Source organism: Onychomys torridus, chromosome 14, assembly GCF_903995425.1.
Source record: "Onychomys torridus chromosome 14, mOncTor1.1, whole genome shotgun sequence".
Classification (NCBI taxonomy): domain Eukaryota; kingdom Metazoa; phylum Chordata; class Mammalia; order Rodentia; family Cricetidae; genus Onychomys; species Onychomys torridus.
In genome coordinates this window covers 46,095,344-46,110,787 of record NC_050456.1, presented here as the reverse complement: position 1 = coordinate 46,110,787, position 15,444 = coordinate 46,095,344, and the positions used below count along the sequence as shown (strand labels likewise).

The following is a 15,444-nucleotide window of genomic DNA, read 5'->3' as shown; positions in this document are numbered from 1 at the left end:
CCTATTTTTTACAGCTTTTGAGCTGATAGAAAACTGCATTCTTGCCAGGCATGATGGTGCACGTCTTTAATCACTGCACTTGGGAGGCAAAGGCAGGTGGATCTCTGTGAGTTCAAGGCCAGCCTGGTCTACAAAGTGAGTTCCAGGACAGCTAGGGCTGTTACACATAGAAAGCCTGTCTTGACCTCCCCCACCCCATAAAAAAAAAAAAAAAAAAAAAAAAGAAAAAAAGAAAACTGTAGTCTTTCTGGACAGAGAAACTGAGGACATGACAGAGTCATCAATTACAGCTGCTGGGAAGTGAGAGGGGAATCTCAAAGAAAGGCGCTAAAAGCAAAAAAAAAAAAAAAAAAAAAAAAAAAAAAAAAAAAAAAAAAAACCGTAACAGCTAAATTCTGTGCACAGTTTCTGCACAGTGTGTTTGCTTGTAACTAAGTCCTGAAGTATATGCAGGACAAACTCCGGTAAAGACAAAGGAACTAAACTAAGATTTGAGTTGCTACCCAAAACAGTTTCTAAGCAGAGCCCACAGTTTCAAACTATGTTCCTGCAGACAGCAGCAGCTGCGGGCACTCTTCACAGGACTGTATCAGGACCAACAACATCCAACTGTCACAAAGCCAAACATACTGGCGCATATCTGCCATCCTAGTACTTGGCAGGATAAGGTAGGGTTGAGAGTTTGAGGCCCACCGAAGTAACCCAGGGAGATCCTGTCTCAAAAAACCTAGATAGTAACTAATAAAGACATCTTTCCAACGCCCGGGACCCAATCTAACACCACTTACAATGTTCAGAGTATTCTACCACTGGGCTAATCTCCCCCAGAAAAGGAATCTTTTGTTTGTTTTTGTTTTTGAGACAGGGTTTCTCTGTGTAGCTTTGCACCTTTCCTGGATCTTGCTCTGTAGACCAGGCTGGCCTTGAACTCACAGAGATCCACCTGCCTCTGCCTCCCAAGTGCTGGGATTAAAGGCGTGCACCACCACTGCCCGGCCAGAAAAGAATTCTTAAAGTAGTTATTCTATCTTCAGTAAAGAAAAATATGCTTTTGGTGAACAAAGAGGAAACCCCAACAGAGAGGATGAATTCAAAAGAAACTGAACCAGAACTCAAGGATAACATACACAGAATTATGTCTTTGCCTCCATGTGAGAATCATTCTTATTTCCTTCATAACTTTATTCTTTTCCTTTCACTCTGGAACTAGGTCAGTTTTGGATGAAAAGAAACTGATTTACCTTTGGTTCCACAGAGGTACAAATCAGACCCACAGTTCCCAATGTTCTGATGACAAGTCAGATGGGAGTTAGAGGATGACTCACTCAGTCTCTCTCTGCTCAGCTGGAGATCCCATTTCACCTGATTTTTATTTGTGCCTAAACTAAATGAAAATTTGCTGAACACTAGTTAAAAGTTTTGCTCTTTCAGAAGGGTGGGCATTGAGAAGTAGTTAGAACTTCGGGACAGTTAGTAGGAAGATTTCATTTCCTGAGGTTGTAAAGGTCAGAGTTCACTAAGCTTTTCTTTCTGGAACCCTGATAATTCCAGGCCTACAACTGGCTCCTACATGGACCAAACCTTTCACTGGGGAGGCAAGCTGGGTGTGGTGGGCACATCTTTAGTCCCAGCATTCCAGAGGCAGAGGCAAGTGGATCCCTATGAGTTCAAGGCCAGCCAGGCTACTAACAGAGACCCTGTCTTTTTAGAACTCATGCTATGAAATGCTTCTGTAGAAGGGGCTCCATACAGATGGGGCTTTTCCTGTAAAGGAGAGAAGGTGTCTCACTCTTCTGCAGTATTCCAACACGGGTTCTTAGAAGGAAACTTGGAACTGGTGACTCTAGGCTCATTCTGGATCTTATTCCAGCCCCTCTCCCCTTTGTTCACAAGCATCTATATCATATCATTCAGAAACACAATCAGCTTCCAACCCTTTGAAGTCCTGTGTCCTCAGGATCAGGGCATGACAGGAAGGGCATGTACCTGGATGAACAACAGGATCCAATTCACTGAGACAACTGCCACAGTGAGAGAGCTCGCCACACAAACCTGCTGTGGATTAGTTTCCCTGGAAGCAAGAGAAGGACTATCCCATTCAATTAGGACAATCAGTAACATCCAAAGGAAGAGAATGAACACCTCCCCCCAAAGCATGTTCTTTGCACCAACTGAAGCCCCAGGTACTAGTATTAGAGGGGATCAATGCTTCTCTTAGATAAGATTACTCTATCAGAAATGGAAAAAAGGACAAACGTAGAAAAAGTTCTTAAAAGCTGTAAGACCATTTTCCTCATATTTCCACTACAAACCTTATAACTACATCATCCAGTGATACAGAATTCCAGAAACTTTACAAAATTCCTCCTTAAAATTTATTTTTGTTATCAAAGAGAATGTCCAGAAACATTGAGTACTAAAGAATTTTTGTTCATGGTATTGTTTTACAAAACTTCCTAATGGACAGTGAGTATTTCATTTTATTTTATTGGTGTATTCCTTCATTTATTAATGATGAGGTGAATGAACCGAACTGAATGAAATTACTTAAAAAAAAAAAAAATCCAGACAATCATATAAAGGAAAAACATCCATTCTCATTCTGATCTGTTGACTGGAGTGAATTCAGTGGCCACACCACTACCACTGGCTAAGAACCAACTTCCCCACAGAAGGGAGCTGTTCACATCTTCTCAGTAAGTCACAGAGGTCTCTCAGATATAGGCACCATGTTTGAAGTCTCACACAAAATGTCTGTGTCACTTAAATTACACAATGTGGCAGTGTTTGTTTCATGGGGACATAATATTTAAAGGGGCAAAGTAGAAAATAATCCGTTTGTATGTTATGTGTGAGTGCATTATTGTACTGTGCATGGGCTTGAGGGCACAGCAGCCCTTCATAAAGAGGCATTCCACCAGTGCAGCATCTGAGGGTTGGTTCCCACTTGCTCTTGGTGCAGAGCATGTCTGGCAATGAACCATGCATTAGTCTGGGTCTTCTGCTTGGCTGAGACGGTCTGAACTGAGTTCTGTTGTTAATCTCTTACACATCATCTTTATTTTTCAGCTTCGGGATATGTGGGGTACTTGACTGTTTCTATCTTCTCTCGGACTTTGTAGGAAGGGTAAAGGCCTGTTTTTCCCAGTTTTCTGTTGACACCTTTAGAATAGCCATCCCAATGGTTTCCAGCCACACCAATGATATCTCCAGGTTCCATGGGGATTTCCTCTTCAGTTCGAGGTTGGTGAGGATAAACTGCAATCTGGTTGTGGGCATTTTGGCCTCCAAAGTAGTAGATGTCATCTAAAGAATGGAAGTTTGCAGAGGCATCAGGATGCAGTGTTTGCATGATTTCATAAGCAACCCGACAGACCTTGGAAAGGAGGGAAAGAAGAGTGGGTTAGTACACAGGGTAAACATCCTACTGTATACCAATCTTTAAGCAAAGATGGGCTCTAGGGCTGAGAGGGCTGAGAACAGTCCACTGCTGCCTGGTGATGGATAGTTCTTCCTCACTCATGCATGTACGCATGCACACACATACACACACACACACAGGCATTTTACAGGGGTCATAGATACAATGTAATTTAAGAATATGAATTAACTGATTTTTAATAGACATTGTAAAGGGCCACATGGTCCCCAAGCTGGGAACTAGTGACACAAAAATGAGTAAGATAAAGTTTTCTCTAGAGAATCTAAGGTTTGGGATTAGCACTTCAAATAACACAAACGCTGTTGCTCTCAGCCTTTCATCCACTCTCTTTAAAGTTAAATTGCTAAGAATGAATTTTTATTTGTATTAATGGATATGTGCATATGCTCTCTATGTGCATGTGTATTCGTGTGCAAGTGCTTGTGGAAGCCAGGAGGCTGTCAGATCCTCCAGAACTGGAGTTATAGGGCCATGAGCAGCCCCACGTGGGACTGAACTCTGATCCTTTAGAAGAGCAGGAAGAACTCTAAATAGCTGAGCTATCTCTCCGCTCCCTTTATCCACTTTGAACCATAGTGTTTTCTCAGAACTCCCTCAATAGAGATTTATGTATTTACTGATGATCACCGAACAAGTGGGTTTAAACATATCAGCTATTCCTAAAGAGCTGTAAAGTGTGCTCTGTACGTAACAGTGTTTGGACTGATACAAGCTGGGCTAATAATCTTTAAGGAAGATGTATCTGCCCAATAGTATTGTTTTAAGATCACGTAAAAGATTCTTCTGTTAAAGAATGTTCTCACTAGCAGGTAAAATTGCATACCCTGAACTTCACTTCCTGAATTTAATATGTTTGGTGATAAAGCTAAGCTACCATCACAGAAGGGTAGCACTCAGGCAATTAATAGATTCACCAGAAAGTAAAAATGGGCTTCAGCGCCAGGCGGTGGTGGCTCACGCCTGTAATCTCAGCACCCGGGAGGCATAGGCAGGTGGATCTCTGTGAGTTGGAGGCCAGCCTGGGTTGCAAAGCGAGTTCCAGGAAAGGTGCAAAGCTACACAGAGAAACCCTGTCTTGAAAAACCAAAAAAAAAAAAAGGGGGGGGGGCTTCAGATCCTTCCTAAGTTAGGTGACGACAGGAGAGAACTATCATTTCACTTAGAACACTTTTCTGTTTTACATTTCGACAGAGATCTCAATTCAGGACAAATTTCTCTGCATCTCTAGTTTGGTTATCTCAGTTAATGGATTTTCATTGTCCTTATGCTAACATTTTGCATCTATTTAAAAACGAGGCCACTATTAATAGCTATTAGCCTGCTAATGGCACTTTCAAACGGCTCAGCAGATGTTTCTAAACCGAGGCATGCGTGGAGATCAAGAACTGAATGAGGGTGTTCTTTCTCAGTTATGCTGGGCAGGGAACCCCGGGCCATGTGCACAGACAAGCACTCTAACCTGAGCAACACCTTATTCTAACAGTTAAAACCAAATCAAATGACTAGGTTAACCCTCACCTCAACTTCCTGGAGAATCTGAATTTTGGGAACTTGAGCAGTTCTCAAAGGCCAGATGTAATTGGCAAATCAAACTAAAGTTAAATGACTTTCTATTGTTTGTTGTTGTTGTTGCAGAAATTCAGATACAAACTGGCTTATGACTTTGTGCTATAGTTTCAACTACTGACAGAAGAACCAAGACAATGATTTTGTTTGTTTTTGAGAGGAGGGCTCCAGTAGCGCAGGTGAGCCTCGAACTCTTTATCTAAGGATGACCTTGGCCTTTTACTCTTCCCATCTCTCTATTTCCAATGCTGGTACACAAGCATGTGTCACCAGGCTCAGCTTGTTTTAAAGTTACCTTTGTCAACAAACTAAGTTTATCATGGGATTACCATGACATATATGGGAACAATGGTAGAAACAAAGACTATAATAAAAAGAGAATAAAAGCAATTTGGAACTTGTAAACTTCAAATTCAAAGGCCTACACAGAGAAATTAATCAAAATTAAATTGAACTCTGGAAAGAAACACATATCAATGACAGAGCAGATACACAATGGTGGTCTTGTAAGATTACATCCTCAAAGCTTTGTAACCATCTTAGTTCACAGCATGTCACATTCTGACAATGACAAAAACGCCTAACGACAGTTTCTAAGAATGTATCCTCACTGCTGAGACACATAACCGGAACTAATAATGAAGCTTCACTAACAACAAAGTAAACACCATGGACGAAGCTAATGTCTAATGTCAGCTGAGCGTTTGTTATCCAGTGCCGATGTGAGACGTTATTTGACGTAATCCTCCTAGTTTCCCCATAAGACTCTATCGTTTATCTTCCAGATGCCAAAGGGAACGAAAAACAAAAGCATCGGCCACTGTCACACTACTAGTAAGTGCTACCAAGTTCAAGTTGAACACAGGCGACCTGCAGAGATTTGTAACTGTCATACATATGCTCTTAGAAATCTTATACTCCATCACAAAGACACAACCTAAGAGCGGTCCTTCCGTCCACTCTTGTGCCTTTCTCGGGCAGAAATGCAAGGCCATTTACTCTCAGGATGACCACGATCTCTGCCTTAGCAGTTACCCACGTATGATTCTCCTCTTCACTTTTTTTTCTTTTCCTTTTTTTTTGGAGACAGAGTCTCTCTGTGTAGTTTTGGACTCTGTCCTGGATCTCACTCTGGAGAACAGGCTGGCCTCGAACTCACAGAGATCCACCTGGCTCTGCCTCCCGAGTGCTGGGATTAAAGGCGTGTGCCACCACCGCCTGGCTCCCCCTTCACTTTTTAATGCATTTGCCCTCATAAGAACAACACTGCTCCATGTTCCACAAGGCCTTACTTTCTTTTTGTGAAATTTTAATAATTAGTTTATGTTTTGATATAATAGTTATTTGTTAGCCTTTGTTGAGTACATCTGTATGCTCTTAAACCAAAGGAATAAATAATGATAAATTTCCGATACCAAGTTGGGCCAATATAAGAGAGATTTCTGGACAAATGTGGATTTGGGTTCCTCCAATCACTCCAGTGCTGTAGGTGTGGCCTTTTATCTTATCATAATGGTCATAATGGTAGCACCGGCCCTTAATGGGTACTGATTGTATTGCAGGCACAGTCTCAGAGTAAGCCCCACCTACAAATGCCTTTCACTGTTACAGCAAACCTCTAAGTACTGTTTTCACTCTTGTTAGAGAGGAAGAAACTAAGCCACAGAGAAGACTGTGTAACTTTATTTAAAAAAAAATACAAAAGCAGATAGTAAATACTACAGCCACAGTTAGAATTTTTTCTGGTTCTAGAGTACTACATATGAAACTGCTTTTGGATAAGCAATTGGAAGTGTAAATGCCGCATAATAAGTAGGTGTTCAGTAATTATCTGTTGAATAAGTGGTATTCCAGTAATGGATGCTCAAGTCCATGGGTGGTATTTAAAACTTAAGGTCCATGTACAACATTCTGAATAAATAATGGTTGTTTATCTCAAACCTGGGGCAATTTACTGCTGAGGGCTAGGAGGATCATTATAGTGATTTAACTATACTCAGCTTCCTCTGGACTTCACAAATTCAAATCATGTGGTAGGTATACTGAAGGCTTGCAGCTGATGGTAACAGTCAAGGTTGGTACTCTGAATGTGCATGACTGAGAGGGGCAGAGTATAGTTTACCAACATACCACGGCTGTATACAGCATATTTTATTTCATTCTGTGCCAACACTGCATCACTTTCTAGCATATTATTAAACATACAGTGATGATTAACATAAAAATTCCTGCTAAAGGATATAATACATGTACAATGATTTTAAAAGATATTTAAAAGGTAAGTATCCATTAGTCTGACTTTAAACATCCTTAGAAATAAATATCCAGCTGAGTATATGGGCTCCCAAGCTTTCTCACAGCAGATAGACCTTGTTTTGTCAGATTACACAGTCAGGCAGAGGCTTTCCTAGTATGAGAATCTGAAAACTGTTCTCAGGTTAGTGGGTGATACTGGGAGATCTGCACACCTTTTCTTTAGATTACTTAGTTTTGATATACCATGGGAGAATGAAACCAGTTTCTGCTGCACTGTATGAATGTCCAAATGAATACAATACAAGTTGCACAGTACAGCGTCCAGCACCGAAGGTGAGGGATATCCAGGCTGACTCAAGACAGACTTCTTGTCCTCCATGCTGGGAAGCAGGCACAGGGGTCACATCTTTTCTACTATGTTTCTCTTTGCCACTCAGCAGCTATTCACTGCTGCTTCCCAAACTACACCTCACTAGAAATTCCTACCCAAAAAGGGAATGTTATTCTTAATTTTGTCCTTTGGGATTTCCAAAATCTGATTCAAAGTGTATAATGTAGCCAGTCCTGCTGTGTGGATTTGGAATTAAAGAATGCATGAGACTGTTTTATAACAACTTTATAACAACTGTTATAAAGGTAGGTGTCATAGGGAAAAACTAATCAAATTACAAAGCAATGCTGCTCATTAAACAAAGTAAACTTCAATAGCATTAAGGTCTTTTTTATTTTTAAGATTCACTAGATTTATTTTCAAAATCATAAAAGATTTCTTACAAAAGAGCATTACATTTTCTATGTTTGGGTGTTTGCCAGAATGTATGTTTGGGTATCATGTATGTGCTTGCTGCCAATGGAGGCCAGAAGAGGGCGTTGGATCCCTTGAGCTGGAGTTACAGATGTTTGTGGGCCACTGTGTGGGTGCTGGGAATGGACCTTGGATCCTCTGGAAAAACAGCAAGTGCTCTTAACTATTGAGCCATCTCTCCAGCTCTAATCTTTAAGCATCTACAATTACTTTAGTAAATCAGATTCCAAAGTAGTAAAAACTGATTCTATAATTAGATAAACAGAATTTTCAGAAAACCTTTTTGATATTTTATTTATATACCAATGAATTGCCAACTACTTTCATTTCTTCAATTATAATTTGTTTGCTTCAGTAAGGTGGTTTTAGCAAATAAGAATATAAATGATCAAGTAGATGGTTTGTGCATGGTGTTTTCCACTAACATAATAGGATGACTGGCATATGAAATGTCACTGTCCTGGTTTCGGTCAACTTGACATAAACCTAGACATATCTGGGAAGAAGGAATCTTAACAGATTAACTGCCCCATCAGATTTTTCTGTAGGCAAGTCTGTAAGGGCATTTTCTGAATTGATTGATGTGGGAGGGACCAGCCTACCAGGGGTATTGCTAACCCTCCGCAGGTAGTCCTGAATAGCATAAGAAAGCAGGCAGAGCAAGCCATGTGGAGCACATAAGTAAGAAGCACTCCTCCATGGCCTCTGCTTTAGTTTCAGCTCCCAGTTTTCTACCTTAATTTTCTTCCATGAATTCCCTCAGGGATGCCATGTGACCTGGAAGTGTAAGATGACATACATCCTTTCTTCCCCAAGTTGTTTTTGGCCATGGTGTTTAATCACAACAACAGAAACTCTAAGGCAAGGCAATCCCACTATAAATCAAAGTTCTCTTTCAGTAAGCTAAATAAAATGGAACCCAGGTGGTACAATGATGCAGAGAAATTAATATGCTGAACGTTACCCATTATTCTTCACTGTGAAGAACTGTTGTGCCTGTCCCCATAGTGACTTTGTGCCCTAAGCATTTCTCATGATCACAGCAGAGGTAACTGAGTTCTTGAATCATATGTTTCATGTTCCTTTTAAAATGTAAGGTCACATAGCTTGAAATGTAGCATGTGACAAACAGCTGAAAAACCAACACTGAAAATTCTCTAGAATAGGCAATGCTATCCATATGACTATTCACATGCATACTATGCATACTAGCAGCTAATGTGTTTAATACATTGCTAAATACTACTGTTGACTCACATGAAGCAAGTCTCTAGTTCTCATAAAACTATGCACTAGACAACAAGATCATTATGCTTACTATTTTTAAGAGTAAAAGAAAAAGCACAAAACACCAATAGTTGACTAAGTGCTCTGTTCAAGCAAACAGCTAAATGGTCAGAGCTGGTCTGCATAGCCCACCTGCCAAGCCCAAGTTTCCTCCTCCTTGTTCTCTGTGAAATTAATGGCTTGGTATTCTGGCCTGTGAACGAGTTTGTCTTTTGCTCTTTTTGTGATGGTAAGACATTTTGGGGGTACTTTTCATACAATTTCAGTTTTGGCTTATGACAAGGAAACAATGCCAGCAGTCAACTTTGTTAAGCTGCACTAAATACCTCTTTATCAGAAAATATTTGTTAAAAAATTGTATGGTATAAGTGAGAGTAGATCTTTATAACTGAATGTGGAACCAATCCACATTCTTAAATGCTACAGTTGTTAGCCATCAAATAAAATTGAGTTAATGGAAGTGATCACCTTGGACAAACTGCCACTTAATATAGATTATTATTACTGTATTTTCATAGTTAAAACTTCTATTCTGAGCCCTAATATAAAATGCTGGAGTTATTTGAGTCAACTTTATATTATAAAATATTGTTTGAGATTTGTTTTGGTATACATAGTCAAAAATTACTTTGGGTGAGCCAGCAGTGGTGATGCATGCCTTTAATTCCAGTACGCCAGAGGCAAACATAGGCAGATCTCTTGAGTTCAAGGCCAGCCTGGTCTACAGAGTGAGTTCCAAGACAGTCAGAGATACACAGAGAAACCCTGTCTTGAGAAAACAAACAAAAAAAACCCCAAACAAATAAACAAATACTTTGGGTAAACTTTTGTCAACAGTTTTTAGGAATAATATAGTATGCAAACATTAATCTCATTTTTTTGGAGACCAAAACAGTCCTCTCTGAATCAATCTTTCTGCTTCCCTGGATTCAAGGTCCAAATTTACTTCACTGACTGATATTATCATAAAACAAAAGCAAGGCACTACAGCATTCTCCTCCGTTCTATACAAAAATTCTACTATCATGAAGTGATGATGGTACTGATTTCTAGTCAAAATTAAGAGTTATAAGACCAAATAATTCTTTTTATTTTAAAGAATTTTAAAATTATTTTTATTTATTATTATTATTTATTACTTTGATATTTATGATTGTTTTGTCTGAATGTATATATGTGTACCACATGTGTGCCTGGTGTGTCTCAGAAGAAGGTGTTGGATCCCTGGAGCTGTAGTTACAGAATGTTGTGAGTTACCATGTGAGCACTGGGTACAAATGTTCTTCACTGCCGAGTCGTCTCTACAGTCTTATTTTTGTTTATTTTAAAAGCTGAGTAGTTGCAGAACACTTGTACAATTAAATTAGCATTATTAACACAAGCTGAGGAAGGAGGAAAATGGAGATCTATTTGGTAGTCAATTATAATCTATGCTATAGCTGACTGCCCACCATCTCAGCACAGTAGATTATTCAATAGATAGCTAGCTACTTCCTCTCCGCCATCCAGAGCCTTGAATTTAGGACTATTTGTATTCTGCACTAGGCCATCATTAGAAAATCTTGGTTGTTTTAAAATTCTAAAACACATATTTAAAAGGAAAAAGAAAAATGATTACTTTCTATCCCAGAATGGGCATAAAAGGATTCTTAAGAAAGGCTAGAAAAAAGCAAACACACTGAGCACACCCCTGTAAATGAAACATGTATGTTTTTATTTGATTTTAGAACTTAAAATTAGAACAGTGGTTCTCATCCAAGGCAACTTTGCTTGGGGCGTTTGGCAATGTCCAGAGACATTTTTGTTTTTGACAACTTGTATTGAGGGTACTACTGGCCAAGAGTGCTGCTAAGCTCCCCAAAATATATAGTTCTTCATATAATATAGCATAGTTCTTCATAACAAAATATTATCTGCTCCAAATGCCAGTAGTGCCTAGGTTTAGAAACTGGACTAGAGGAACAGACTTTAGACAGGTCTAAAATTTAGGCCTACAGGGCAGGCAGTGACCAGGAAAAGTGACTCCTTCTTTAAAGAAGTTAAATTTTGTATTCCATTTATGAATAAATGCATACATGCATTCCCTGAGATTGAAGTTTGAACTCAGGTCATCAGGCTTGGCAGCAGTACATTTACCTACTGAGCCGTCTTACTTGTCAAAATGACTCCTTTTAAAACACTGTTTTCTTTTCTTTTTGAGATTATAATAATGTGATTACATTGTTTCTCCCACATTCCTCACTCTCTTTCTAATTCATGGCTTCTGTCTTCATTAGTTTTTATCCCATGCATATATGTGTATATACATGTCTACATATTCCTAAGCACAACCTGCTCAGTCAGCTAGGGTCTTAGAAACAAGAGTGGGGTCAAGTAGACACACATCTGACCTATTGCTACAAGAAAGGAAAAGGTGATTTTGGCAGACAGAATCCTCATCCCAGTTAAACACCGCCACTAGATGCCTCCATGGGAATTTGAAAGCTATGGAGATTTTATGTTGAGATTAAGATTTCTGCTGTGTGACTCCTGTTTCGTGTAGCTGTTTTGATATAGTGAGTTATACTCTCATTTCACTATGAAGAACTATAGTCTTTGCATTGATAAGCAACTTCTGAAAATCTTATCAACATACTACTGTGACAAGGTACTGACTGTCATTCTTTAAAAAATATGGTTCATTTCTTTATTCTTTCTGAAATTCTTTCTCATGGACACTGCGCCTTCTCTTATATATTTTCTTTACCTTGAGGTTTTCAGCATTAAGCACACTTATTTTACACCTATTTATCATTTTTGGTAATTGTCTTCTAGTTGTACTTTGAGTCTGAATGACAGCAAGACCCATATCTTCATACTCCTTTTGAGTCCTCTTAGCATAGTCACGCAATGGCTGTTTAAACAAGCTAATCAGTAATAACTGGATAAATGGAGAAAGTATAAAATTCACAAGAAATATTGCAGTACAGTACTCCATATGGCACAGAAGACTGACTAGATACTTCATAAACACACATACATATCAAACCCATACCCTATATACAACAATCAAACTCAAGGAGTTATTGTGATATTGTAGTGTTTAAAATTTTTAAACTGAATTATTTAAATTTTATATATAGCTCCTTGCTTCACAGAAATGCAACAGGACTTGTAAAAGATGCATTTACTGTCTTTTCTATAAAGCAAGCGAGGCAGAAGGCTGATGTGTTGAAATGGATGGCTTCTGGTTACATACTAGCCGCCTGCAGACTCAGGAAAGTATACAGCAAACTTAATCACTTGCTGTTTCTGTCAGATGCTATGACAAGTATTTCAGAGGACTTTACTAACTGGCTTCAGTGGAGATGTAGTCCACCACTGCTGTAAACAATTCAATATTCAACGTACCCAAGCAGCTTTTCTGTGGGAGCTCTTCACTCTTTCCTAAAAGATATCACTACTAAGTTTAAAGGAAATTATACCAGAGTCATGCTAACACTAAAAGTACAGACACACAAATAATTTTTTCTGCTCAGTACCACAGTGAGTAATGGTCATTAAAACGTGCTACCACTTACCTGGGATGAAAAAGTACACACTAGGAAGTCAGCCTGGGAGAGAAAATGTATATCCAGGATCACACCCCGAAGAGAATTTTCTGTGTATCGATTATGTAGTCCAGCTGACCAGGAAATTGAGTTATCACTAATAAATTCGTAATTGGAGTACCTGGAAAAAGAAAGAGATTGTACATAACTAAACTTACAGTATTTACAGGAGGGAGACCACTTCTTTATCAAAAGCTCCCTCCTGTACAGTGAGAACTTGATAACATTTAATAGAGTAGTTGAAGCATCTCTTAAGTCAACAACTTCAGAATATCTTGCATATTAAATGTTATTGAAATCAGATGTAGTGGAGTATTCTATAGCCCAAATATTCAGCTCGCTGAGACAGAAGGATTGTGAGGTCAAGGCTGGCCTGGGCTATACAGCAGAACCATGTTTAAAAAAATATATTATGGGGCTGGAGAGATGGTTCAGGGGTTAGGAACACTGGCTGCTCTTCCAGAGGACCTGGGTTCAATTCCCAGAACCCACATGGCAGCTCACAACTGTCTGTAATGCCCATTCCAGGAGATCTGACACCTTCACACAAATGCATATAAATTAAAATAAATTATTAAAAAAACATGTTATGGGTGTATTATCTTAAACACATATATACATCATTACGACCTTTATTAATTCATGACAGAGTAAAACTGAAGGCTTCTTATTCTCTTTGTAATAAGCACCCTTCTGAGAGTTTATCTAAGCTCTTTTCATATTTGAATAAGGCTGTTTAAGAACTACATCATGACAGACTTTCATTTAAAGTTTTAGTTTATAACTGTGAGAGATCAGATTTGAGTAGATTTTGTAAATGTCTTCATTAATTTTACAAATTAATAATGTAAATACACTTAAAATAAATATTTAAAACATTCATGGCAATGAATGGTCTCCAATTCCCATCTTTTCTGAAGATCCATCTGTCCACTCTTAGCCATAACAGTAACAGAAAAGCCATTCTATTGGATTTATGAAAGCAAGCTTCTCGTGGATGTCTACCAAGGAATATGTTCATAGTCTTACTTAAGATATGTGCTTAAAAATATCAAAATCCATTTTCTTATAAAAGTTTACCACCTGTTCAAATAATTTTTCTCTGAATTAGAAACCATCTTCTTGGTGTGAATAGGTCTTTACACTGATATTGAAATCTTGGGCACTTAGCTGAAAATGGAACGGGCTAGCTAGATTTATGTCAATTTGCCATAGACTATATTTACCTAAGAGAAGGGAACCTCAATTGAGCAAATGCCTCCATAAGATTGGGCTGTGGGTCAGCCTGTAGAACATTTTTTAAATTAGTGATTGATTGGGGGAGGGTCCAATCCATTATGGGTGATGGTACCTCTAGGCTGGTGGTCCTGAGTTCTATAAGAAAGCAGGCTGAGCAAGCTATGGGGAGCAAGCCAGTAGTAAGCACCCCTCCATGGCCTCTGTATCAGCTTCTACCTCCAGGTTCCTGCCCTGGTTGAGTTCCTGTCCTGACTTCCTTTGGTGGTGAACAGTGACAGGGAAGTGTAAGCCAAATAAACCCTTTCTTCTCCAAGTTGCTTTGGTCACGGTATTTCATTATAGCAATAGAAACCCTAACCAAGACGGGTAGTAACAGTCATGCTTTCTTTATATAATTCCATAAGAATTAACACATAGGTAGAGAGAGCTGACAGGAGTACCTCATTCGTAGTAAATGTTCAAATACTAGCTGTGATAAGCACCTCTCCAATTTTAATCCTTACTCCCTAGATCTCCACTCAGAATAACTTTATCAGTGAGAATTTGAAATTCCTAACCTTTCTACCTGGTTTTGGCCATTGTTCATCTTGTTATGCGATGCATTTTCTCTTGTTTACTGCTTGTATCCCTAGTCTGCCTCATCATCCCTAGCTGGAATCTAAGCTCTATCAACATAAGCATTCATCTGCTGTGTTCACTTTAGCACTCTCAACACCCACCAGGGGATCAGGAGCACAGTAAGAGGATGAATGGCTATTATCCTGAGGTAATAATGCTTCTTACTCACAAACTCTGAAACACCAGGAGTCAGTTTACATTCTGGCTCTAGACAGTACTCCCCAAAGATAGGCTCATGTCTTATTTTTCCTCACAATAGTACCTAGCAGTGCACACAATGCTGTGACTCAATGCATGAACATGTGAGCACTACTTCTGTCTAAGACTCTCCTAATCCCAGGACAAGTGCTTCAGATTTCTCACTATTTCATCGCCTCTGGTAAAAACGGCAGTAAAGGCAGAGTCCTTGAGCACTCTTTCACACTGTATGTAGTATTCAGACCTAGTAGGCCTTATTATTTATTTATCCATTGATTTTAGCATTTTGCCCTTCCCAGCTCAACACCAGAGAGGTGAAGGAAGCGCCACATTTGTTCTAGAAAGAAAACCCTAAATATTTTCAGTATGATCTCCATGAAGCAACATCCCCAGGAATGTGGCAAACACAGTAACAAATATATCTGCAAATGCACAAGAGAGGC

At 39.1% G+C, this 15,444-nt stretch overlaps 1 protein-coding gene across 4 annotated transcripts in view; it reads right to left on the bottom strand.

Annotated features, from left to right (window-relative positions):
- Nucleotides 1-2,361: 2,361 nt before the first annotated feature.
- The window catches only part of Fut8 (fucosyltransferase 8), a 224,399-nt gene continuing 211,316 nt past the window's right edge, over nt 2,362-15,444 (bottom strand). For all 4 annotated transcript variants that reach the window (XM_036206454.1, XM_036206453.1, XM_036206456.1 and 1 more), the window contains 2 exons: nt 12,917-13,067; nt 2,362-3,376 (listed from right to left, as the gene is read on the bottom strand). In XM_036206454.1, coding sequence (XP_036062347.1) covers nt 3,059-3,376; nt 12,917-13,067 — 469 coding nt within the window. In that variant the 3' untranslated portion in view covers nt 2,362-3,058. The remainder of the gene's footprint in view (nt 3,377-12,916; nt 13,068-15,444) is intronic.